The sequence below is a fragment of the Periplaneta americana genome, chromosome 10 (genome assembly GCF_040183065.1).
Source record: "Periplaneta americana isolate PAMFEO1 chromosome 10, P.americana_PAMFEO1_priV1, whole genome shotgun sequence".
Taxonomy (NCBI): Eukaryota; Metazoa; Arthropoda; class Insecta; order Blattodea; family Blattidae; genus Periplaneta; species Periplaneta americana.
This window is the reverse complement of record NC_091126.1, coordinates 175,811,592-175,839,469: the sequence shown is the minus strand read 5'-3', so window position 1 is coordinate 175,839,469 and position 27,878 is coordinate 175,811,592. Positions and strand designations below refer to the sequence as shown.

The window sequence follows — 27,878 nt, the reverse complement described above, 5'->3', positions numbered from 1 at the left end:
TATTTTTCTTTTCAGTTCCGGTTCTTCTTCATCAGACCGTAAAAAACCACTGAACACTCCAAGCTTCAATCGTTCACCTGAAGCACCATTCTCTGAACTGGATAAGAATGCAAGCCCAAGCAATCAGCGTCCTTCAAGCAATGAGTCTGACTTCGAGTTTGTTCCTATTCTCCATTATCCTTCTGTTTCTCGCATTTTGTCGGGAAGCAACGGTCGAAAGCCAGAGGCACAGCCACCACTGAAACTCAATCCACCTGAATCAAAACTGCCTCGTATGCCGGAAGTGTTTCCAGAACTTGCCATAGATCCATCAATCCCAAAGACTTCGAAGAAAGACATACCTGTCCAGCCGGTGCAAGGAACTGACATGGGATTCACCCAGACTCATCCTGCATCTGTTCAGAACCCTTCAGGCTCCATCGGTATCAACAGACCTCAGCCACCAAATATCCCGTCCAATACAGACTCTATTGTCGACCAACAAACAGAGCGCCTTCCTGATCCCCAGCCGCAACCTCCGAAACCTGACACCATCCCATCCAACGCAGATGCACCGAACCCGTCACGCAGCTCAATACGTAACAAGGCACGTCTTGCGTGGGATGTGCACGTGTATCTGATAGCCTCTCTCTTCACGATTCTTGCTGTCTGCTCCTTGATCAATATCTTTCGAGTCAATATTTGCAAGCGACTTCTATCACGAGGCTACTACATCACTCTGCATGGTGTCTTGCTTGTAATAGGTGTTGTGCGTTCAGTATATCTCTTCTATGACGCTTACAATGTCAACAAGTCCTTTCCCGAACCGATATCTCACCTCTTGCTGAACATCGTGTTGCCATTGTTGACTTCTGCCTTCATTATATTGTTCATTTTCCTTTTGTATGTGTCGAAAGTACATATTTTTAGTTTGGGCCTACAGCGACCTTTTCTGACTGGTGTTTTTATAACTTTGCATATCCTTTTGTGCATTACGATGGACCTCTCGACAGGAATAGACCCTACCATGGCTTATCTGCCGCTCATATGTCAGTCAATCTTCATTGTATTGTGCATCTGTTTAGGATTTGCCTACCTCTATGCCTACAAACATCTCTCGAAATCCGCAGCTGTAAGAAAACAGGATAACATATTTGGAAGTGGGTTTACGAACATTGCCCGCCCGACATTGGCTGTTGCTGTTCGAGCGACCTTGGCAACAGCACTACTAAGCCTTCTAATGGCTGCCGTGCAGTTGTACGGAATATTCGGACCTAACAACGTTGCAAGTCTGGTGAGTGACGAGACATTTGGGTGGCTGTGGTGGGGCTACCAGTTCTCAGTGCGTGTCATAGAAGTGTCGATGTGCTTTCTTTTGTCCTGGGCCGGAGTGCAGCCCCTTCGATCGAGTGGTATCGAAGACGAAAAAGAATCTCAGAATTCGGGATTTGCCTTGTTCCGTTGCGGCCAGTGCAATAACACTCCACAAAGTAGCGAGGCCACCGACGACATCTATCCTGCAGTCTGCGTCACCAACCAGGCCATTCACGACTACACGGTTCGAACAGGGAAGAAGGTGTATGACGACTCATTCCCTCTGAATAACTTGCATAGTGGATTTCCCTTACCCGAGTCCACAATTAGCATTTCTACCTCCGAAAGACGCTCATTGCGAAAGACTGGTTATGTGTCAACCGATTCCCCATATCCAGTGATTGGAAACAGCGCCGTGGAGTGCAGGTCGATGATAAAGAAGTCTGGGACTTTTGATATCGAAAGACCAGATTTTGATTTGCCATTCTCTACCACGAATGAAGTTCGACGTTCGTTAAAGAATTCTAGTGGTAGTAGTGGGAGTGGTGCTGGCGGCGGAAGCAGTGGTGGTGGCGGTGGTGGTGTCGGTGGTGGTGGGGGAACATTAATATCACTGAATGGTGACCGTGAGAGACCTGCAGATTCTGTCGGAAGTAGTGGTACGATGGAAAGGCGACCGATGAAGAAATCTGGTACCTTGGATTCGGCTGTCGGCTTCCCAGATGTGAGGCGATCCATCAAGAAATCTGGAACTCTAGCGTCATTGAATTCCGAGCGAAGAACCCCTGTGAACCAGCACAGGAGTGGCACACAGACTTTGTGCTCCACAAGAGAGTGTTCGTCACCTTCCATGTTAGTTGCCGAGAATGGGTTCGTGCGGTTCAGGGCACTTGCAGACCCGGAGGAGCAGGATATGCAGGATGTGGAAGATGTGGTTGGAAGATAAAAATGATTTTTAGTGTATCTTTGAAGCATAACAATTGACATTGATGTGTTGGTGCTCTATGTAAGATTATAAGGCACGAATGGACAGTACACCGTGTCAATTTATTGTCAGTATTATATTGGTGTTTTGTTATGCTTTGAAGATCGAGAACAATGTTCCTTTTATGTGTGATTTGTACGTTCTGGTGTTTCTCTTGCCACTAGTTTAAATGGTTCTTTTTAGCTTGCATAATTTTAGTTAACACTTCAACTGTATGTTTTTTGAAAGAGCGATCGATGCTGAAATATAATGTTGCATCATTGTGAAATAATGTCTGAGCATTTGCCTCAAATGATGTTTTCACTTCCTAATCCTTTTGTCCGAATTGTAAGTTAGTTTTATTTTATTTTTATTTAATATTCAGGTACAGCACTTCAACTTCTTCTCAGAAAGTAAAAAAAGAAAAAGAAAAAAAAAAATTAACAAAAATTTTGTTTGTTGTGTCACTTGATACCCATCAGATATGTCACGTAATTTGTATTAATCTGATTCAAATTGTAATTTGTCTATATTTTTTTGAGTGACTTAATGGGAAAGGTATGAAATGAAATAAGAATTACTTATCATGAATGTTTGGACTTCACAAAATGTCTTGTGTTACCATAAGGTGCAATAGAGAATTTAGCATTGATAAATGGAAAATATCGTTATTCACATTGAAATTGTTCAAGAAAAATGGAGACAACTGTTATGTGGAGTATGGGATTCACATGATTCTAATTCCAGTATTAAAATGTGGTAAATTCATTATGGTGAATGGCAGAAAAAACATTACCATAGTGATCACGCTTCATTACCTGTCATGAAGGACAACCCTGAATGCTCTGCATAATGACTGAGTATGTTTAAAACTAGCATTTACCTGTGGAAATGAAAAGTTGGAGAACAATTTTTTTTCAGGACTTAGAACAGGTTGTTTTGTCCTCTGGTGGCGTGAGTTAACCCATGCATGTGTCCAAATACTCCAAAAGGAATTCGAAGTCCAGTCTGTAAAATTATTAATTATAAAAGGAAAAACTTTTTTTTTTTTTTTTGTTTTAAATGACAGAGAGGCAAGGTAACATTTCATGAGTGATGCAGACTCCTTAAAACAGCAAATGTTTTGACATTATTTTCTTTGTTTTAATAAATATACGCGAATGTAATACAAATCACACTGGAAGTTGTTAACAACAATACTAGAAAATCAATTTTATCTCGCTTTAAACACATTTGTGGCCAGCTAGTAGCCAATACTATTGTACTATTGTAACATAATGATTTTTCTTCTTTCTGTGTAAGAATGTTTATTTCCTTTCATAATATGATCAAGACATTTGTGAATTGTGTAAACTTTAAGACATTGTATTAGCACAAATGGTGCACAACATCAGATATCCGTTGCACAACTTGCTGCGACACAGATGAGATGGTAATCAGAGTAATTGTATTGGGTGACCAGTACAAAATTCTTTTCTGCTCTCTTTAATTTATATAATTGAAGGTTTCAGGGAAAGAATGTGTCAAGTCACATTTTATTAATTTTACAGGAGTGCATTTTTAAACTTTGTAAACCTGTCACGCCAAATCAGATTTGTAAATATTACCATTCCAAAAGCTTCAGTTAAACCTTATGTTGTTTAAGATCTATTATATGAATAATATGCTTATAACGTAATGTATATTTATTATAAAAAGCGAAAATGAAGGAAGAGTACAAAATTTGCAGAGAAAAAAACATGTCAAGTCCATAACATAGCACGTTTTTCACCAGTAATAAAAGATGAAATTAATTTTTAGGCAGACTATAGTAAATTTTAGTTTATTCAGAGTAGTACAAACATACAGATGACATTATTGAGACACGGGGATTAAGTAATCAATAATAACATATCTCAAGTTTCAGACCCCTTTAAGTTCCATCCTTTTCTAAGTATGTGGGAGATTAAAAAAAAAAAAACATATTGTCGTTTATTTAGAGTAGCACAAAAATGCAGATGAAATTATTAAAACAGAGGGATTAAGTAATCAATAATAACGTAAGGTGGGTGCTCCTGTTACGGCCATGTTCCTGATTGGCCACCCCCCCCCCCCCTATTGTGAGTTAGTTAACCAAAAAGTCCGCTAAATTGCAGCAGCATCCAGTGAAAGGGCATCCTGGTATGTCACTTGATCGTTTTCCATCCAGTCAGGTTGAGCAATATGGCGTCAGTTGCCTGTTTTGCGGTTTTCATGTGACCTCTTCTTATTTTTCTCTGGTAAGTCTCCTTTGTTTTATCCATGTTTTTCAAATACTTGTTTCATGAAAACCATCGTACTCCATTCAGTTTTTAATGTTCTGTTGATTGGTGTTGTCGTTGATGGCGTATCTTTTACGAATTGTTCATAATCAAACGATTTTCGAGAAAGCTCACCTGCTCCAGATATAGCCATATCAAATGCACCATGGCCATATCAAGTTCATTTCACTTTTATTTTTTCACCTGACAAATTTACATGCCTTATAGCTGGGATTACGCAAAAATTTTGTATTTTAAGAAAAACAACTTAATTTTTTATGGAAAAACCTGTTTTGACTACACTTTTGAATTATAAAAAAGATTATTAAGTGTCATTTTTATTCATTTTACACCAAAATTATTTAATTTTAGCACAACTGCGCTATCAAACTGAAAACAATCACGATTTGTAGAACATGGAACAAGGGTGGCCATATCATGTGCACATGTTCCTGATATGGCCACTAGGTAGACTTTTGGAATTTGGGACTTTTTGGATAATTAAAGCTACTTTTATGAGGAAAGGAAATTGTTTTAAGAAAGTCCATTAGACTAAGAACGAGTAAGAAAAAAGTGGTTTACATTTTTTTTTCAAAATGGCAGCTAGAAAAATTCTCAAACCTTAGCATGGCCATATCAGGGACACCTACCTTAATATCTCAAGTTCCATCCTTGTCTAAGTGTGTGGGAGATTTTCAAAATATTGTCGTGCTGCTGGGTTGGTGCATAACTCTTTAAGCACTTGTAGACCGGAATACTTTTATTTAGAAATTTGCAGCAAACCTAAAAATAGAAGAATCCATAATATTGTCGGGAATTAAAAGACCAAGCAAAAAGTATGAGTAATTTAATAATAATAAACATAAGCTTACCATTGTGTGACTGCTGAGGTTCATCTAATTGCAATTCTCTAGACCTCTTGGACTTCGACAGCAGAACTGGTCCATCACTCCATGCTCCTGTGTACGAAAGCTTATAACGTACCAAGGCCTTCATCTAATTGAGTGCACTCCAAATAACATTTTTTTCCTGTAGATCTTATCTAGAAAATATGTCCAACTGAAGATCATCGATTGGTCTACTTAGACCTCTTCATTGAAGATGGGTTCTTCCTACAACTGCTGACATATTTACTCCATCCAGTCATCCGAAAGTTTTTTAATTAATCAAGCCACAGTTTTTGTCACATTCGTTATAAGAATGTCCTCTGTTAGGAAAAAAGCAATCAACCGATTTCAGTCTCTTTCCTTGATGAACAATATTGTGGAAAAGTCTTAGAACACTTGAATTCTTGTTCTGTCCTAAGCAAGAATCACAGAATAACTCCAAATTAGTAACATTGGGATCCAAAAAGTTGTGGACAAAATGGTGTAGGATAGAAGAGACCTCATCACAATCTTTCTTGCCTACAGTTTCAGGATAAGCATAAAAAATACTGTCATCTGTTGAGAATACCTGGATGTTGAGCATGAAAATAGATAGCTGTTGTTTGTAGTGAACGTTATTGGAAGTTATGTTAGACAATAGCTTCTTTAGTAAGTTCTTTCCTGCTACATTTTTTTTTGCGATGGATTTTTTTCTTGTATCATGCTTGTGCGCGAACAAGATTTAATTAATTTTGAAAATCGATCTTTTTAATTTCTTGTTGGACATTTCCTTTAGCCTTTGCATCAATTGTCTCTTTTGAAAGTTGACCTTCCAAGTCCTTCATTGTTACTGCATACTTGTCGCACTGAGAGCAGGTGTCTGTTCTGGGATATCCAAATAAGATATTAAAGTCTGTATTGAATGTTGTACGATATGTTTCATAAGATCACCAACATCAGGATTTTTACCTTGAACATTTCATGAAGTTTAGTGATGTTTAACTCTGCTGGCAGGCATTTCTTCTTTGAATCCTGAAGGTTGTAGTGACTTTATCTCTACCCTTCTGAGGAAGAATGTGATCATGAATAATTTGTTTTGTTTCTTGCGACACCTTATGAGGTCGATTAGTGTGCTTTCCCGTTGGTCTCGAGGTGCACTGTCTGTACATCTTAATGACACTAAAAGATAATTTAGTTTACCTCTCCCTATCACATGCAGAGACAAAAAAGCATCTCGACAAGCATAAGTTTCTTTCACTATGCCATCAACTGAATAACGAACTCTATAACAGTATGTTGCATATTTTAGCTTGGCCTCTTGTTCATCGACCCTCGGTCTTTGACGATGTACAGGCCCCACAGAAATGTGACCACATAAAAAATATTAATCTCATCACGTGTCTTTATTTCATTCATTCTGCTGATTACTTGCCTACGTTTCTCTAAATCAGTAACATCGAAGCACTTTTTTTTTTTTTGCAGGTGCAAGGATTTCCAGTTTCATAGCTCTGCAATCTTAACTTTTTACTAACCTCAGTTATACACTTAAACTTTGGTATTTTCTTTGGATTATGCGTTGATACCGATGGCTGAACATCATCACTAGGGAGCAGATTTTTTTGTGTTAAAAATTTTAAATATATTTATTTTTTATGTGATAAAAAGTACGAAAATATTTGCTAAAAATAAAAAAAAATATTTTTTTAAATATGACAAAAATACCTTACTTAGCTTGAAAAAAAAAATGTTACTAGGTACTCACCAATCACACTTGAGTATCAGTTGCTAGTAGTTTTCGAGAATTGCAGTGAACAACAAAGGTCATTTCCAAATTCTCCATCACAAATGCATGCCCATTATCTCTGAACAATGACTTATACTATGAAAACGATCTTTCCACATCACAGCACGTCAGACGTGCATATTTAAAGAGAGGAATGTCACAAACACCTGCACCGTCAATTTCACCTACAGGCACACACTCCAATACTTGAGCAACTTTACACATTTTTTTATGTCCACTATTTTGCCGTGAATGTACACGTGAAGCAGCGGCAATATGCTTGTTTCCAGACAAATGTTGGGCTACCTGAGAGCTCTGCTCTGCACTTACTGATTTACCACATGATTGGCAAAATAACACTTTTCCGTCGGTAGTAAAAATGTTTTTAAATTCATCTACATATTGCTGTAGACGCGATCTTAAACTCGATTTGATTTTAGGCTTCTTAAGAGGCTAATATACACATGTCTTAACGTAAAAAAAAGTTTCTAGCTACTGACTGACAATGTCGGAGAAAAGCTTCGTATAACAACGTCACCACGTCTACACTTCGCAACTTATGCTTATGGTCCGATAACGGGGAATCACAACACGATGTATTTCCTCACTTCATAGGGATGAGCGAGAGGCGAGAAATATTGTTTAAATTAAATAATGTTCATACCCGAGCTCTTATCCATTGTGTTTCACAAACAAAGCGCGGAATGAAATCATCTTCAGCAACAATAAACATTCCTAATTATGTGTTGCAAAATCTCTCCTTCTTGTCCATGTTAATTTATTCTCATATAATAACACTGATATGCTGCCTAGCAGTTCTCAGAACTTGAGGCAATACTATTACAAAAATGGATCACAGATACACGACACAGCACTTAGAAACACGAAGCAACCAAGAATTCTTAAAAAGATAACGTATTTCTGAGTGATATAATTTATTTAGTTTTAAAATACTTAAAAGTTCTTGTAAAAAATTATTTAAGTAAAAAAACTCCAAGATTTGTGTGTTTATAATAGATTTCCTGAAAATATGTATTTACATAAATTTTTTGTGAAAATGTGTGTTTTTATGTGAAATAAAATTCGGGTTTTAAACTTGAAACTTGACATTCGGAATTTTTAACTTTGTTAATTGTGTTTTATCACATGCAAGAAAAATATTTAATTACATAGGAATCCGCTCCTTAATCAACACTGGCTTCACTGTTCATGATGACAGTGATATTATGTCTTGATCACAAAATACACACTTATAATAAAGAGAAACTGAATGTTTTATAAGTCATGAAACCTCAACAGTGCACACAGCAGCAGTAAATAAATTAATAACATCTGGTACAAAAGTCTGTCAGTGATTAATTACTATTAAAAAATTATTAATAAGCAAATATTCTGGACTTGACGGGTTCTTTCTCTGTTTCATGAGGACTCAACGTGTTCTTCCCCTGTATGTGATTTCTTTCATCGCTATTTTTCCTAAGATAAAACATGTTTCTCCCCCTTTATTATTTGAGGGTCCAAAACTACATGTTCTAAGCTACAGAACTGCAGTGAAAACTAAAATTTGAAAAAAAAAAAAAATGGATTTGGCACGTTCTTCCCCTGGACTCTTCCATTGCTATATATGAACTGGAACATCACATCCTCTCATTTCTACATGAAGGAACAAGATTTTAATGGCAATTATTTAATTTTCTAGGGAGAAAAGAAAGCAGCAATTATTTGTCTAAAGTATTTAGCTATAATTTTCTCAAGAGGAAATTGAGAAAATTATAGTATAAACAATTTAAAAGCAATTGCATAAGTATTGAAATGGTGTAATTTTATTCATTGTGTAGTACTTCAGTTTATAAAATGTATTACAGTGTTGCAATACATTGGAATATCTGTTCTGACTCATTCTGTTACTTGTAGTAAGTTATGCTATGGGTATTTTCCAGAAATGTTTTAATGCAAAGAATGACAAATTACGTAAACTGTTTGCGCTATGAAGGCATTTAAAGAAAACAACCCACTCAGTATTACAATGTTCAGTATTTTGTTTGAATGTTTTTGAAGAAAACTAACTACTACCATTATTGCTACATACATTCCAGTGTTAATATTAATGATACATAGTAATAAGATATAAGAAAAGTGATACACTGTGTTGCAAGGAAGTCATCTCAAGTTGAAGTCTGTGACAGTAAATTTTTGCTCAAGTTTGTTTAATAGATCTCGTAAGCCGAACTGATTTTCAAAATTAGAGTGGAAAGGAAGACTGTTTTATAATTCCGTGCTGGTTTGTACCAGTGTTGCAAATGTTTAACCAGATATAATTACATTCAAGGTCTTCTCTCTGAAATTCGAAATGACTTCCTTGGAAAGTTCTTTCCTACACCTTCTAGAATTAGCACAAGTTCTTTCTTCGTTTTTGTTGTATGAATGTTGTACATACATCTTTGATTGTATATCACAAGCATGTCTGTTTCCATAAACGAAACATTCCCTCCTTTTTTATGAAGTATTTCTCTACTTGAAGAAAATTATACCAGGAACTGAGATACCAGCGTTGCGTATTATCAGCTATGTACACATTTACCTTCCTTACAGTTCACTCAACACATTTTCAATCTGTTTACTTGATGTATTGTTTTCCATATTTCTTTATAGAAAAAAAAAATTCAACCGTTGTTGCAAATTTAAAACAAAAATTGAGGTACCTAAAGTGAAACTTTGGCAGTGTTAGCCCTGATAACACACATGTATTTGTTTGTATACTGAAGCACAAGAAAATTTTCTTAAATAGCCACTGTTGTTACCTTGGAAGATTACTTAAAGGGAAATGTTGAGTTTTAATTTTAATAGGCTTAAAAAACGACATTTTGTGTGTGCCATTCAGACAATAGTAGATATAGAGATAGTGATTTATTGTTGGTGTGGCTATTTCATAATTCTCATTTTTGTTCCTGTACACACTTGTGAGTTCTTTACATTCCATTTGCTCTGTCATGTAAGATATTTCCTTTCCTACATCTTTCACTTACTTTTAAATTCAGTGGAGCGCACTATTTCACTCAAGTGAACAGCGTTCTTTATGGCCTGTGGAAGGTTAGTTCTTTAAAGGCCATTGTGACCTTTTTAAATGGTCGCTGATTAGAATGAGGAGTTAGTTGGCACTTGGCTAAGTTAGATTACAGTTCCTGGAACAATTTTTTTCTCGAGAGTTCTACAACTGGATTGTCCACTGATGTTTCTTATTGTGTACACATCCATCACATTGTTGTGCAGTCATGGAGGGTGTTTTTTCGAAAGTGAAACAACTAATTCAAAGGATTTAGAGTACCAATGCAGCCACATTTTTTTTTAACAAGTTTGTGTTCTTATATTTAGAACTATGTTGCTCTACATTAGATTGCACATTTAATAGAGTTAAATTTCTCTTATAAATTACAAATGTGGTTGCATGATAAATATATGTCTCTTAATCTGACATGAAACAAGTCCATTTATTGCATTACAATCATGAATGAATTTGAAGTATTTGTCACTTGCAGGAGATTTCTATTTAGATTAACCCACTGTTGTGTGCGCACATTTAGTGAGTTTGGGTCAGTGTGATATGCACTGCATTTTCTAGTGCATTTATTAAAATTTCTTAATTTTATATATTTTTTTACCTATGACATGAAACAGTAAAGAATTAATGTGGACTTGGAAGTATCTTGTTCTCATATATTTTGCACGTACAGTGCCATTGTATTGCAAACCACAATGAAATCATTTGTTTTCTTAAGTTAATGCTTTCACTTGAGGTGTGCAGAGATTCATTTCTGTTCTTACGATACCTGATCCGTTGGGATAAACATTGAAACCTAGTATTCACAAAGTTCACTCGCTAAGCGCAGGAGATTGCATTCACTGTGATGCGCTGGTGTAGAATGTTTCTTGTGTATGCAATAGCCTTGGGAATTGGCCCAACATTTTGTTAGGTTTTTTGTGCATTACCAAAATATTTTTTTTCTGCGCACTTTACAGAGGCTTATTTGTGTTATTTGTCGATGTTTATGTGGGTTTTGCTCAACTTTATTCTAATGAAAAAATATTTAAACTTATTTCAACTGTGATGCCGGATGGAATTTAAATGCAGAAAGTGAGAAATGTAGTAGTTTTCTAAATTATCGTAGTCCCTTCTTCTGCACTGCATTAGTTAAACATCATAAAACATGGTAATGAAGTGTGATACGACTAAAAAGAGAATCCCACTGGAATCCCAAATTCCATGACATTGACTTGGCTTCCTCCCTCCATCAAGACTCTCCAAACTTCAAATAAACATCAATTCCTTCAACATTGTCTTGATGTCTATGTTACAGAAAGAAATACTTTATCATTCATTCATTCATAGTGTTCTGCCCAAGGGCTGGTCTTTCACTGCAAACCCACCCTTTTCCAATCTTTTCTATTTTCTGTCTTCCTCCTCATCTCCGCATATGATCCATATTTGATATATGGTATATATTTACGTCACAGCAGTTCTTTACATTTGATGGTGTACCTCACATTTCTCGTATCCAGTGCCACCATTAACACATTATTATAATAACATATTCTTTGCTGTACACGTCTCCACAAATAATTCTAATTTACACTATGTACCTTTCTGTTACTCAGTCTAATCTCCTATTCAATATTTATCCTACATTTCCCTTGCTATTTTCTATTTGTTCACTAATCCTAATATCTCTAATATATATACTACTTTGTCCCCCCCCCTTTTTAACTAATATTCACTAAAATGTCAATTTCACTTTTTCCTGTACATTACCATATTTTATTATCTACCCTATTCTTTCATTGACCTTTTCTCGTATTTTTCTCTTACATTCATTTACTGTTCCAGTGTTCAAATATTAGTACTACTTCCTTGTTGTCACCTGTAACAATTTTTCACTATTATTATTCACCCTTCCTATTTTCGCTCACTTTTACTTCCTCACTTTCTGTAAATACTTTACTCTTTCTCTACACATTTAATTATACACTTCCATTTTTTAATCGCATCTAATACCTCTGAAATTGTAATATCCAAATCCTTAGCTGTCGCAGGCTCTGTCATTTCTTTACTGTTTATCTCACAAGCAAACTTTCTGATGGGGGCAGATAAAAATTTTTTTCTTCCACCATGTTAATAATGTTAAAAGAAGTGCTTTGGCCACTCGACAGCAATTATGAGGCCGTCCAGAAAGTAATTTTCCCTGGGGCCGTTTATAGAAAAAAACACAATTGCATAGAAATATTTATTGAAACAGATACAAAAATTGTTGCGCTATATCTCAACATATTTCTCACTGGAATTCAGACATTTGTCATACCATAGGACCAATTTTTGTGTCGTAGAAGTCGGCCGTCTCAGATCAGAACCAGCGTTTGACTGTGTCTGCACCTCTCTGTCGATCTCATGATATGAGAAATGTCTCAATTACGATGGAAAATATGTTAAAAAATAGCTCAGCAATTGCTGTTCCAATAAATTTTTCCAATGAAATTGTGTTTTATTTTCTGTTAGCAGCTCCTGGTAAACTTATTTTTTACGGTCCTTGTAATTTGCGGTCGAGTGGCCAAAATTTGTATAAGCACTTCTTTTGACATTATTAACATGGTGGAAGAAAAATATTTAACTTTATCTGCCCCCATCAGAACATTTGCTTGTCAACCTTATTTCTATCTTTGTCTTTCTTCATATTTATTTCTTCTTTCCTTTCAATTTCATTATCTCTAACACTCACTGAAACTATAAAGGGTTATCTATGCTGATGGTGTTTTGAATGATTTCTTTTCTTCCTTTTATATCCCCCCCCCTTGAACTTTCACTTGCATATACTAGATTTTCACTTATACTCCCACCCTTATTCCTCTCACTTCCTTCCCTCCTATCACTTTCTGAGTCCTGGTTTCTCTTTTCTTTTCCCCACTCCCTTTTTGCTAGCACCCGTGTTCCTTGTTCCATTATTGTCCACATTTCTGCTGGAGTGCGCTGCCCTTACCGCCACTCTATGTAGACTTGAATTCCGCTTACGATGTGTGATGATCACATTACTATTTTATTTTCCATGTTGTGTCATCTTTATACTTTCTCTTACATCAGTACGTGGATTTCTGACCTCGCTGCTATTCCATCCTGTTACCGTGTGGTGATCAGCAGCTATCAGTTGTTCTGTCCTTGCAGTTGGGATGATTTTTTTCCTCAATTCCTGTTCCGTCCCTTGATTTATGTAGCCTATCATCGACTGTCATCTGTCTTCTTATTGCTTCCCTCTGCAAAACTGAAATATGTTACACTGTTCTCATTAGTTCTTCTCATTTGTCCAAATTCTGGATGATCTTCATTCCTCAGGCAAAACTCCAGATCATACCATTTTCCGTTCACTTTCAGTTTATCTTTGTACATTTTAGCAAAGCGACCTTTCGACCTCGCTGTTTTCATATAAGGTAGTAGCTGTTTTCTTCCATTTCTTTCTTCAAATAGCATATCTGTTTCTACTCTCACTCCTGAACCACAGAGCCATCCTGGATTATTCAAAATAACTTCCCTTGATTTTGTATACTTAAAGCTCAGGCCTATTAGTGCCTTTCCCTAACCTGTACTTATGGTCGACATGTTCTTCTCTCAACTCTGTATTGATTCTCGCAACCTGTCAGGTCTAAAATGACCTGCCCCTGGACAATTTTTTTAATTTTTATTAAACTTTTTTGTCTTATTTTATATATGCCATATGATGTGTTATATAATTTATTATAATTATATTATTGTCGTGTTGTTTTTCTCTTTTATAAGAAATATTTTATTAAATTTTTATTTTCTAAATGTTGAGGTAATTGCTTCGCTTCCATTACTACTGTCATCAAAGTTATCATCAACATCCTACAAAGCTTTCTGCTCCATGTATCCTTTTTCGAAAAGCATGCTTTTCATTACATGAACATCAGTATACAACCATAGTACTGTATAATGTATTGTGTAGCACAAAACACAACTTACTACAATCAGGTATTCCTTATGACTAAAACAGTATCCAGTACAGAATATTATTGAAGCAGCATTTGTTACAACAATGGATTTAGGTACCAGCTAGTACAGAGTTATAACAGCATTTAAATTAAATAACTTCAAATGAACAAAACGAAATAAAATGGGATCTTTTGTGACCCCATGTCCAAATATACGAAATTCAATTACAAATATATATATAAAAAACATCCATATACAAACTAATTTAGAGAGTGTAATAGAAACATATTTGGAATACTGAATGAATAGAACTACATTCTGCCAACTTACAAGTGTATAAAAAAACTTTTATGTACCACATTACCTAAGCTCTTTCTGTTCCTCTTCTAATTTAAATTTTGACTGTTTTCTACCCCACTTATTCTTTTCGCAACATAACTTAATAATTAATAATAATTTAAGACTGTTATAATCTAGAAGTCACAACTGCCAAGATTAATCATTATGGTAGTATATACTTATCAATTAAATATTTATCACAACACAACAATGAAATGATAAGTGTTGGAAACTGTTGGTAGTTCAGAAAGTTAATAAAAAAAATGGAATGGTTCTCAAACAGTTTGCTGTAAAGAATACGGTATCAACAATGAAAGAAGAAAATTGAACATAAATAATAAATTCGTAACTTTAAAAGGTCGAAATTACTTTCTTCTAACCATCTGATTCTTTAAATTTCAGGTATTTAATCAAGAAGTTGCCAATGTTTGCATACAGCTGGTGTTATTTTGCTTTGAAAGAACATGATATGTCATGTAACAATTAAGAGAGACAAGATTTACACGATTCATGTGCGACAATTGTATTTAGAGGTATATTAATCATATAAGTCAGACAACCGTACTTTCTGTTACATATTAGTTAATTAATTACCTATTTTTGAATGCATACGAATTAATGTAAAATGCTTTTGTCATATGTGCACGCATGTTAAATTTCCAGAGCTCGAGTACGATACAAAAGAAATACTAGTTCCCAAAATGTTCTCCCTCCCCTTCCCCCCTTTCCAAAGACTTGCTGCCCTGGGCTATAGCCCATTGTTGGTTCACGCGTAAATATAGTACTGATAGTTGGTCCTCTTCTGTATTTCAGCACGTCAAAAAGTTCACCACACCTGCCACCGTACTGTACAGAAACATTGACTGAACTGTTTGTCACCGCACTGACCGCGATCATACAAATAGCGACTGCCATAAAAAAAATAGCGACACCTCTTTTTTACCTAAGAAGGACAGTCAATGCTTTCTAGGAAACCATGTTCCTTTACTTCTTTTAGTGACTTCATAATGCAGCTGCTATATTAAAGTACTGCAACTCAAGAAACCCCTAGCTTAAGCGTTAGTTCAACTTCTTCCCTTAAAATAGAAAATCCTCTTTTGTCTTCTGACGGCTGCTTCGTCTTCTATAGTTAAGTCATCTGGATGATTCCCTGTCTCATACGTATTTCGTCCATCTGTTCAGTATTGCTTGTCGCGGTACATTTTTATTGTTACTGACTTATTTTGGCAGTGACAAGCTGAGACCATATCAGTGTTGAGGGTTGGCACTTTGACCACTTCAAAATATGATAAACCTGTACATTTAATTTAGTGATTATTGCCACCATATATATATTACAGTGAATCAGTCCTCATCCTTTAATTTCATTCAGAAGCATAGGACGTCTGTAAGAGCCTTCCACTGAGCATGATTCCTTGCAACAGCTTCACTTCACTCCAGGATTTTCCAACACTCTTCACCTCATTACAGACCATGTCCCACATGGTCGTCCTACATATCTCCCACCTTGAGATTCCAAGCGCGTTTTTCAATAGCATCACAGTTGCCTCGGGGTATGTCCAATCCATCGTCACTTTCTTTTCCTGATTTGTGTCTCAACAGGTTCACTTGCTAATTCCCAGAGTAAATGATTACTATTAACCTCGGGCTGCAATGTATCACAAATGTTTTTTTATAGTTTACAGGGAAAATGTAGTAGTTCATTTGATTCATGGATCTCTGAATATTCTTGTATGAAAACAAAAATCAGTATTGAAACAGTCACTGACAGCCAGGGTGACCAGATTTTTGAAGAAAAAAAAATCGGTATTGAAACAGCTACTGACGCCAGGGTGACCAGATTTTGAAAAAATCAGTATTGAAACAGCTACTGATAGCCAGGGTGACCAGATTTTGAAAAAATCAGTATTGAAACAGTTACTGATGCCAGGGTGACCAGATTTTGAAAAAATCAGTATTGAAACAGCTATTTTTTTTTTTTAGTAGGTTATCTTATGACGCTTTATCAACATCTTTGATTATTTAGCATCTGAATGAGATGAAGGTGATAATGCTGGTGAAATGAGTCCGGGGTCTAGCTCCGAAAGTTACCCAGCATTTGCTCATATTGGGTTGAGGGAAAACACCGGAAAAAACCTCAACCGGTAACTTGCCCCAACTGGGAATCGAACCCGGGCCACCTGGTTTCACAGCCAGACCCGCTGACCGTTACTCCACAGGTGTGGGTCTGAAACAGCTATTTATAGCCAGGGTGACCAGATTTTGAAAAAAAAAATCAGTATTGAAACAGCTACTGACAGCCAGGGTGACCAGATTTTGAAAAAATCAGTATTGAAACAGCTACTGACAGCCAGGATGACCAGATTTTGAAAAAATCAGTATTGAAACAGCCACTGACAGCCAGGGTGACCAGATTTTGAAAGTAAAAAACCGGGACAATTTTTAGATGCGAGATATCGAACACAAATTTTACAAACAAAAATTCGGGAAAATTTATGCTGTTGTGATAAAGACAAGAATAAATATTAAATTTGCTCATAATTTTAATTCTAATGCAACAACAGCAATAAATGTAACTTACTATACCTTAGAAAGCAATAAGTTGGTACCTGTTTAATCATAAGTGGTGCATGTACTTGTCAGAACTATGGATTTGTGGTAATGTTTCCTGTTGAGTTTGTATCCAAGTGTAGAAGTAAACGTAAGAGAGGTTAAAATTTGTTTTGACAATATTATTAATGTCGCTTTAGCTAAATTTAAGGAATAATGGTTCTTTTTTGATCAGTCCAATAAATGTTCATAAGGCTGAAAACACGTTCCAGACTTGCATTGCTCCCTGTGAGACAGAACAAAAATTCAGCAAATAAAATATTGTCCAAAGTAACAAAGTTTTCTTTACACTTCTGTACAACACGTTCTACTTGTCAGTCATATTTGTGTTCTTCACATGTCATTCACTCAGATTAATATCTGCCATTATTTTAATTGGGTGAAATCATCGAACAACAAATGTTCATTGACATTCTGTGATATGGTAATGCTTTATATTTTGCTGATGAAATATTTATACTCTTTTCTACTTCATCCCACACTAATTACTTTTTGAAAGTGGTCCATTCAAATAATTTGAACTCATCATGTTGGGTCCATCTCTTGATGTAGTCCACACAATTAATGGAAAAAAAACGTCAGTTGAAGTTCCAAATTGAGATGAAGTAGTGAACTTCTTTTCTTCTAATTTGTGAAATAAAACTTTCACAGCATTATGTTTAGTGGAAATGTAAAAAGGCTTTCACAAGTGCAAGGAAACTGGGTTATGTTTCAACTTATGCAAGGAAACCGGTACATTTCTGTATCCTGAAAAGCTTTTTGCGATATCAGGACAAAGTACCAAATACTGGGACTGTCCTGGTAAAACAGGGATATCTGGTTACCCTGGACATAGCACGTATTTTGTCTGCTGATATAGGGGTGCACTGAGGTATGGGTTTAATTCCCACCTGATTGGGTTATTTCCGATGTTTTCTCCAAATATAAGGCGAGTATTAGGTAATCACATGGCGAATCCTGGCGTCATCTCACTGCCACCAATTTCAATGACTCTAAGTAGTGCAGTATTTGACAGTCATTAAATAACTGACTGAAAAAAGTATTTAACCAACATCTCAAAACAAGTCTAGGTTCCTATATGCTTTTATGAGGATTGTGTTCAAGTATTTTCCAGCTTTTTAGATACGCCCTATATCATTTAAACATAACTTGAGAAATAATTATAATTATCATCACATTATTTCATGTTTAGTGGTAAATATATTAAAAGTTGTAAAACAAGTGAACAGTGAATGCATATCCAAAAACTGGATGATGTCTGTACTCTTTTAATGAGTATTTTTACATCACATGAAAGAGAAGAATCTTTCCTCCTCCAAACTTATGGAATAGATATGAATAAACTGATATGATCGTAGCCATTATACAGTATATTTATTCACAGAAATTGAGTTTTATGTTTCTATTTTCCATTTCCTTAAGTTTAGAAGTGTTTATGTGCTAGATTGTATTGCTCTAAAAAAGTACGTGAAGTGTAAATAAATAAATGAATTAGATGGAGTGTTACTTCATGAGAAAATTTACACCTATGCGTGTGAAGTTTCTCATGTACGAATTAAAGAGTTTGAAATATCCGTAATATAGATGTATGAAATATATTTTGGAAGATAATTTTGATTTTATGTCTTTGTTGTAAATGAAAACTGTGAGTAATATAGTAATACAGGGACATCATTTTATTTTTACTAACATTTCTAATATTAACCTGGCTATACCTTTGGATCAACGATTAAGAACTGGAAACCCCCTTCCATGACTGGAGTTCGATGATACTGGCGTAATATACAAACAAATCACTTTACTAGGTATAGGAGGGAAGAAAAGTAGTTCATCCATTTACGTAAACTAGCAAATATCGCGATTTTGAGTTTGATAATTTTCATTATGTTTTTGTTTAATCAAAATGCAGTACTGTATTAACAATGAGTGTTCTTACTCACGAACTGAGCTGTCCATGCGGACGTATTCATTATGCAGTGTATATTATACTGTTACAGCACATTAGCATACACTATAGAGAATGAAGTTAAATTGAAAAATAATCATAATATGGATATTTATACACATTTTTGAAAATGTGTGGCTGTTCATTTCGATAAAGGCTTCGGTTCTAATGTGCATATTATCGCACTATAGACTGTTGTGTGTAATTCCAATTACCAGGTTCGTACTTCGTATCAGTAACTCATGTTGAAATAATTCTGTACCTACTCTATAAAAGAGACCTTACGTACTGTAAATTCAATCTTCACTTCTGCCCGATCCGAAAAGATAAAATTACTCAGACATACTATCTACTGTCCATCCAAGTGGTTACGTCGCAGCGTAGTGGTTACGTCGCAGAAAGGGAGGAAATCACGTGACAGTTAATTACTTAATGAGGCCCTTTTATTTAAGTTACTTTAAACAATTGTATGGGTATAATATTACGTAGACGTCCAATTCCTAACAGAAATTAATGTTTTCAGAAAAGAGCTAAGACAGCCCAGCCACTAGCATTTACAGAGAGGCGAATAGAAGCAGGTGGGGGAAACCGGGATGCGACGTAGGCAAATGGAAAATGATGTAATATTGAAAGCTCTTTCGTCACTGGAAAACGCGAACATATTTTTGGAATGTACTGTTTACTATGACCGTAAGGCTACTATGACTGTATATGCGGTCTTGGATCTGTGTGGAGGACGGTTGAACTTCATTAGTAGAAGGGGTGGGAGTGAAGTACATTAAAAAACTCAGGTACAATAAAAATTGAAGTAAAAATAAAATGATGTCCCTGTATAATATTTAATAGAGGAGAAGATTGGGGAAATGAGGCATTATTCTGAAAATGTATATGCCGAATTTTTTGTGTGTATGAAGTTACTTTTCAGTTCTTTATTTCCATACTGTACCAAATGAGTTTGGAGTATGTAGCAGGGCCTAACATGTGCGTGTGTGTATGTACACATACACACACACACACACACACTCTCACTCACACACACACACACTCTCACACACACACACTCTCACACACACACACACACACACTCACACTCACTCACTCTCACACTCACTCTTCTCATCTATAAAGATCTGCCTCATAAACGGACATTAAGTTAATACTGGTGCTCTTGTATATGCACACTGACCCAAATAGTATATTCTTCTTTGTGATATAGTATTTCAGTGTAGCAATGAAAAGAAAGACTGTCATGCCATTTTTTTAATTGAAATTGGCTATAATTTGTTTTTATATAGTTTTTACTGTGTATCTTTTGTGTGCATGGTTTGGTTTATCTAGAAACAAATACTCATATTCAAATGAAATAAATACCTGTTGTTTGTGATCGTGACATGCTCTGACAAAAGAAGTTGTCTTGTGTTTATGTTGATCCATTTTGTTTGTTTGTTAAAGGTGTCATCTTTATTTAAGTTCCTTTTACTGATATGACATAATGCTGGACATAAATGACTGGAGTTAACACAGTCATTTTGAGTTTCGTTACATGTGGCCATAATTGTGTTCCTTCTAAGATTCTGTTATGAACATTGTTGTTGTCTAATTTGACAGCCACTTTCATAGCACCATTTAGGGACATAAGAAATAGTGAAGGGCGAAATGCATTTGTGTAATGGATACCAACCGCAAGAAAACTGGAGTTATTTTGAGTACAGCACCTTCCAATTTCTTTTGTCTGGTGATATAGGCCTACTGGTCTGTGATACCGGTAAATCATATTCAGGCAACACTCACTCACTTCACGTTGATCTTTTATTTCCTTCAATCAACTGTTGTGTGTATATACAGGGTAAACTGTAAGTAATGTCAATTTCAGGGGGTTATTCCTTGAGGTATTTCGACAAAAAAGAGTTCAATGCAGTTTTGTTAATTTTTGCTTCCTTTTAGAGATAAAATTGTTTTACAAGAAACATTTCACAACGTGTTTTGGGAAAGCCATTGATTTAATTCCCAATATGCCCAGTCAGTTTAATAGAGCAGTGTATTATAATACAGTGAAACCTGTTCAAATTGGAACCTGAATAATCCGGAATCCTGTCGATTTCAGAACAATTTATTGGTCCCGACGAAATTTGTATGTATTATGTATCATTTTTCCTGAATAAAACGGAAACTGTCCAATGCGGAAATGGAAACTGTCAGCTACTGTTCAAAATGGAAACAATATTTTGTAACTATATTTTGAAACAGCGTGTAATTTCAAGGAATATACGAAATATGTAGGTCACTAAGATAAAAACAAGTTTTCTTTGCAAAATTTTAGAGGGTACGAGGGTGTGTTGGCCTGTCTGTCATAAATTGTATTACCCTGTTGACTAGGCAGACGAGTCCTTTCAAAGATTTTCACTGCTTCACACCCGTATACTGTCGTAGCTAAACAGAGCGCAAGTGTAGTGATTTTCAGGTAAAAAAAAAAAGTTGCATAAAATGTGGCATTAACATTAAGTGATGAAGTAAAAGTTATCGAGATAAAGGGAAATTAGAAACAAAGTCTATATGAAATAATATTGAAGTACAGTTGTGGAAAACTCAGGTGTGACACTTTAAAAAATAAAGATCATAATGAGTTAGTGGCCAATATTGGTGACACAAAAGGAACCAGAAAGCAACTGTTTATGTGGAAATAAATGAACTGTTGTGGGAGTAGGTTCTTCATGACCTTTCAAAGAACAAGCCAATTCCTGGATCTGTTCTGCAAAGCAAGCTATTGAATTGGGAAAGAAATTAAATAAACCAGAATTCAAGGCTTCTAATAGATGGCTCCTAGTCCAATTAATTAATAATGTGCAGTGATATGCAGTGCAGTATTAGAGTATAGTGTTAGATATTAAATAGAATGAGATTAGTAAACTTTAGTGATGTTTAATGACTAATGAGTGAGTTATGATAATATTTATACAGAAAATGAGATTTTAATCAAGATGATTCACCAATGTAATGAGCGACAGAAAGCTGATTTAATGTGATGAGTGTTAAATGGAATATTTTGTACTTCTTGCAGTTTGCGGCATGCCATTTTGTTTTTCATGTATGTGAATGACAAAATATTCCATTTTAATGTCACACCTGAATAATATGGAAACCTGTCCACAACGGAAAAAGAATTAGGACCATGTCACTTCCGTCTTGAACAGGTTTCACTGTACGTAATAGAAAGAATTTTAGTTTTGTCTTTTAAATGTGCAGAAATTTGATCTAAAGAAATGTAAATTGTGAAATTCCTTTGCAGAACGACAAGTTACATTTGAAGGACAAAACCAAAATTCTTTCAATTGTTTATCATCACAATACACTGCTCTCTTAAATTGACCGAGCATAGTGGGAATTAAATCAATAACTTTTCCAAAACACGCTATGAAATGTTTCATATAAAACAGGTTTTATCTTGAAAAGGAAGTAAAAACGAGTAAAATTGTATTGCACTTTTTTGTTTGAAATATCTCAAAGAATAACTTCATGAAATTAATTATATTACTTTCGGTCCACTCTGTATAGGCCTACATATTCTCTTTCTTAGATCATAATAATATATCTTACAATATAGGAGCTGCTCTGTATTTCATATGCAACAATTAAGGTTAAGTCTAGGATGAATTTCAGCTTTCAGTGCTCGAAAAACAAGATCTTGAATGCCTGTGTACTATAGTATGAGCTGTTATGAGATTTTTATTTCTATTATTTTCTAATTCATCTACTTGATCGGGAATCTCACTGTGGTAATGATATTTTGACTTATGTCTCGAAGTTTTGCATAGAGAGCTTAATTTTCAGATGCCATTCTGGTAAATGTAAGGGCTCAACATTTGTGTACTTAATGTTCAGACTGATTTTTCACTTTGGGTTATATCCGAGTTTGTGAGAAGCAACTGATAACCAGACAAGATGCGATGTCCCTTGGAGTACGGAGCATACCGTTGAGTACAATAATCTTCCTGCAATTGTCGTACAATCATTTTTTGCTTAGTTGTACGTTACAGCTGCATGCCGATACAACATACACATCACTTACTATAGTGACTATACCTAGTGTTCAGAATCAGGACCCAAAATCTGTTGTCTGCTGATAACCGACCAGCTCTTTTATGACAAAAATTGAAGTAGGTTTATATTGAATGGAGATGGTGAAGACTGAGGAAATATGCTGTTGAAGTGTAGATTTGTAGCCATTTAATGCATACTTCTGTTTCATTTAATTTTTGTGTGTAATCCATGTTAAAATAATGCGGTACCGCAATAGGAATTGGAGACTTCGTGATTTTGAGATGAGGTAAGTTTGCATCTTGGCCAATGTGCTACATATCCGGCCATGTCAAGTTTCCGTCCATATTCACGAAATATTTCATGTCTTTTCCTTTTTGGTTTACTTCATAATTAGGCATAACTTACCGTGGTATTAAATATATATTAATGTCTTATGGTCTCCACACAGATTTCTAACAATGTACTTTGCAGTTTTCTTTTCCTCTGAATAGATGTATATTCTGAATTATTAGAAGTTTGTATTGTTATCTGACTTTTGATATATTACAGCTGTAGCAAGTGAAATATATTGTAATATATTATGATAAAGCGAAACTATTGTGCTCTTGCTGTCCTGTCAGCATCAGTGTGTGCCAACAGCTGCTTACATCCTATGTACAGGCATCAATAGCATGAAATTTTCAGATTTAGACTTCTGACACTTTGTTACTGCCAGGATCAACATAATTCACATTACAATTCAGAGCATGGCATGAAGTAAGTGTAAATTTTAAGTTTAGTTATTTTTATTTCATCCTATGCAATGATTACAGTTGGGTATGAGAAAATGTCAAAATCCGGCAGTAACTTATACACATGCATTTGTATTAAAAGAGAGATTGATGGATAATAGTGGCTGTATTGCTGAGTCGGCTTTTAACCTAAGGTTCTCTTGCTCAAAGTAAAATCTACTAATTACTCGTCAGATGAATGTATGGTTGCCACTCTCCCTAGGTGTACGAGATATCTCTCATCCAGTACATGCTCCAGAAGATTACAGTATAGACAGGTAAAAGTTCTTTACGAATGTTAATAATTCAAGTCACCGCTCATATTTGCAGAGCAGTTACTGAATTGTTAAGTTACTTCTGATTCATTAGTAGGCCTACTACAAATGTACACATGTATTCAATTCGAGTACATTGAATCCAATCCGTTAGTATCCTGTGAACTGTAATCATTGCAATTTGATGGTGAAGGCTTCTTGGGATGCCACAGTGTAAAGGTGAATATTGGCCTAATGCATTGGAAGCTGAAATAGCCTGCCAGACCTGCCAACTCAGAGTGAAACAGAAGCCATAAAATTATTGAATATTTGAATGTACAGATATTTTATGTAAAGTAAATGCTGTATTCCATAGTGTTAACTACTAAGTATACAATATTCATATTTTTGTGTTGTAATTCTTCTTTTGAATTTCCTGTTTTCATCACAATATACACGGAAACGGCAATTGTGCTAGAACACGTTATCTGTGCTGTAAATGCACTTGAAGCCGCACATAAGAGACTTGTTCATATATTCCTCATCTTTACTATTTATTACTACTCATTTGCAATTATACATAATTTCTGGAAAACATATAAACGGGTTCCATTGTACTTGACTCATTAAGTGAAATATAAGAAAGTATTGCATTGCTTCAAAAAGTATTGATTTCGAGGTATTGTCAGAAACCACGTTTTCAGCATCCTTGACTTAGAAAAAGTTTTTGGGGTGCCGTTGTCAGCATTTCAGTGTTAATTTATCTGGAAAATGCTAAAATGAAATTGAGTTACATGGGGAAACGTGCATATTATTTGTCACTGGACTGACTGCAAAGAACAGGAGAAGTGAACACTAAGAAAACTTCTGATGCAAGAAATAAAGTCGTGGACAGAGAAGTGTGGGAGGCTTCAGTGTAAATCCCATTGTTGGTTGTGTAATATCAAAAGTCATGAACTGAAAAATGTAGGCATAGTGTTCTCGCATCCTTCCTTTTCACACTCAGTGGAGACTTGCCTCTATTCAAATTCACTAATTGGTCCATAGCCTATGTCTGAAGCCAGGTAAGTAACAAGAGAGGAGATAATCGGTCATATTGTTTTAATAAAAGTGTCTACTGTCACTGACGCAATGGAGATGTTCCATTTAGAGCTGAATTTGAATTTTGCTGAAAATAGGAAAAGTCAATTTGAAATAACATGATGATGATGCTGATTCAATTTGCTATTAATTCATTTGGCAGTTGCAAGGACTTGAAATGAATCGCTTCATAAAGAAAAGGCATCAGTCACATTTTTTTCGAAATTGAGTTACATTGAATTCCCCATCTTGAATGTTCAACACATTTTATCAAGAAAAGAAGCTAGATCCAACATTTCTTTCATCGTGATACTGTGTTTGGAATGTGAGCGTTTCGTAAAGGAAGGGGCATCGGTCCTGACAGTTTTTCTTCATTTCCCACAACTTAGCTAAACTGGACTGATGCCCTTTCTTTATGAAGCGATTCAAATGTCCTTCAAGTCTGCCTTGCGTGCTAAGTGGTAATTCTCTTGCACTGCAAAAAGTCACATTAAGTGGCTGCCAGAAGAGGTGCCTGTGGGCAACTGTCATCAAAGCCACTGCATAGTTGTGATTGTGAATACAAACTTAAATGATTTTAAAGTAAGTTTTATCAATCACAATTAAAGCTAATCCTCCTAGTTCATACTATAGTAAGAATTTTGTAATTACCTAACTTTAAATTAAGTTATTTTCTTAAACATTTTTGAACACATTGCAAAGGAAAGACATATGAAAGCCTTGATGTTTTGAGTTTTTCTTAAAATGAAGCTAATAAATCCGAATAAAGTTGTAATTATAAATACGTAACTTTTGAGTAAGTATGACGACATCAGAATCGAAAATGAATTATTTGCAGCAGTGAATGAAATTTATTCTTCTTCTTCAGTAGGTGCTACAACTTCGTCGAAGTTTTGACCTTCTCAGTTAATTTACGCCATTCTTTTCTGTTATGAACAAGACTTGGCCAATTCTTTACATTCAGTATTTTCAAATCGTTGGTTATGTTTTCCTTCCATCTACTTTTTGGTCTTCCTTTTGCTCTTTTACTGATGGGGTTCCAATTATATATTTCCTTAACTGGTTTTCCTTCGTCCATACGATTGATATGGCCAAACCATGCCATCCTTTGTGCTTTGATATAGTTTACTCTGTGTTGGTTTTGTATTAAAATATTTAACTCTTTATTATTTCTAATTCTCCACTCATCGTTTGCATGTTTTATTGGGCCAAATATCCTTCGTAATATTTTCATGAAATTTATTACTAAAGACAAATACAGTAGAACTTCTTTTTAACGAATATCTGAGGAATTACTTTTTTCCCTTAACCCGAGCACTGTTGAGGGAGGGGAGAGGCAAAAATTTCTCACAGTATTGATTTTATTTGTGTAATTACAATATATAATTGTTGAACTGAAGAAACAAGATTTTCGGTAGTTTTAGATTAATATCTCAAGTACATAATGACAGGGGTTATAATTTTTATGAATTATATCTGCCTGTATTCTTTATTTATAGTGTGGGCAATTTTTACCCCCTCCCCTTCGACATGCGTGTGACAACTTTTCTGTCTAAAAGTATTTCTCAATAATCAGGTTAAGATTTATTGTTTGAATGTTGGTGCTACTGGATATAGAAATTTAATTCAGATTACGTTTCCATTGTTGCTTTTAAAATAAGAACTGTCTTGTTCAGTAGCAAGGCGTCAATGGAAGCGTGCGCACTCAGGGCCAAACCTTGGAAGCACTCTTGTCGGCAGCTCCACTCACGATAAGCGCAGTGTTGAGTCAAGTTCATTAACCTTGGTTATCATCTTCATCATCATCATCATCATCCTGTGTCTTCCAAGGAGTTAGGCCACAGACTAGCCCATTCCGGCCTCATATTAGAGGTTCAGACGTCTCTACAAGATCTTCCAGGGTTCCTTGCGCCTGCTGGGGCGTAATTTCTTTAGTAATGTAGCAAATCTGTTGCGGGGAATCCTATTAACATGTTATATCAACTTCGACTTATAATTTGAAATTTATTCAAAAGCTGATATTCTCAATTCTTCCAAAATTTCTATATTTGTTTTGTAGTCATTCCATTTGAGGACCGTTTTCATAAAACTCAACAAACGCCATTTTAAAAATTTTACAGGAAACGTTGTTTTTAGTTTATTCTCAGACCTTTGACATAGTAATTGTGAAAAAAATATATATTGTTTCTCTTTCAGAGATGCATTAATTGATATAAGGTGCAACTATTATTCTTATCTTATTTACTTTGAAAAAAATATGACAAAAGTTAAGAATTTCACAAAACTCAACATATCCACTTTTTTAAATGCACATACCTCAAAATTGTAAGTATTTTTCATTTTCATCTGGTAAAATCCTCATCAAAATTATTACTGCGTATTTTAAAATAATGCTTGAGTACTGCTGAATTAAATAGCGGTTAATTGAACACACTGAAACCTAATTTCAAGCCCTTTTTTTTTTTTTTCAAAATTTGTTATTGACTCACAAGACCTCTTTTATTTGCATGAATTAAATATTTCTATTTGTGCAATGCATTACCCAAATCACTGAAAATCAATATCATGCAGAATAATCTCAGTGCAATGGTTCATCATAATCCATTCTATTGTCAGAATCTTTCGCACATCTCTTTAGAACATTGTGATAAGATACCTTGTCCTCT

General features: G+C 35.2%; 1 protein-coding gene across 3 annotated transcripts in view; it reads left to right on the top strand.

Annotated features, from left to right (window-relative positions):
• LOC138708181 (uncharacterized) overlaps positions 1 to 24,551 on the top strand; it is a 48,207-nt gene extending 23,656 nt beyond the window's left edge. For all 3 annotated transcript variants that reach the window (XM_069838455.1, XM_069838453.1, XM_069838454.1), the window contains exon 5: positions 16 to 24,551. In XM_069838455.1, coding sequence (XP_069694556.1) covers positions 16 to 2,239 — 2,224 coding nt within the window. In that variant the 3' untranslated portion in view covers positions 2,240 to 24,551. The remainder of the gene's footprint in view (positions 1 to 15) is intronic.
• Positions 24,552 to 27,878: the final 3,327 nt, after the last annotated feature.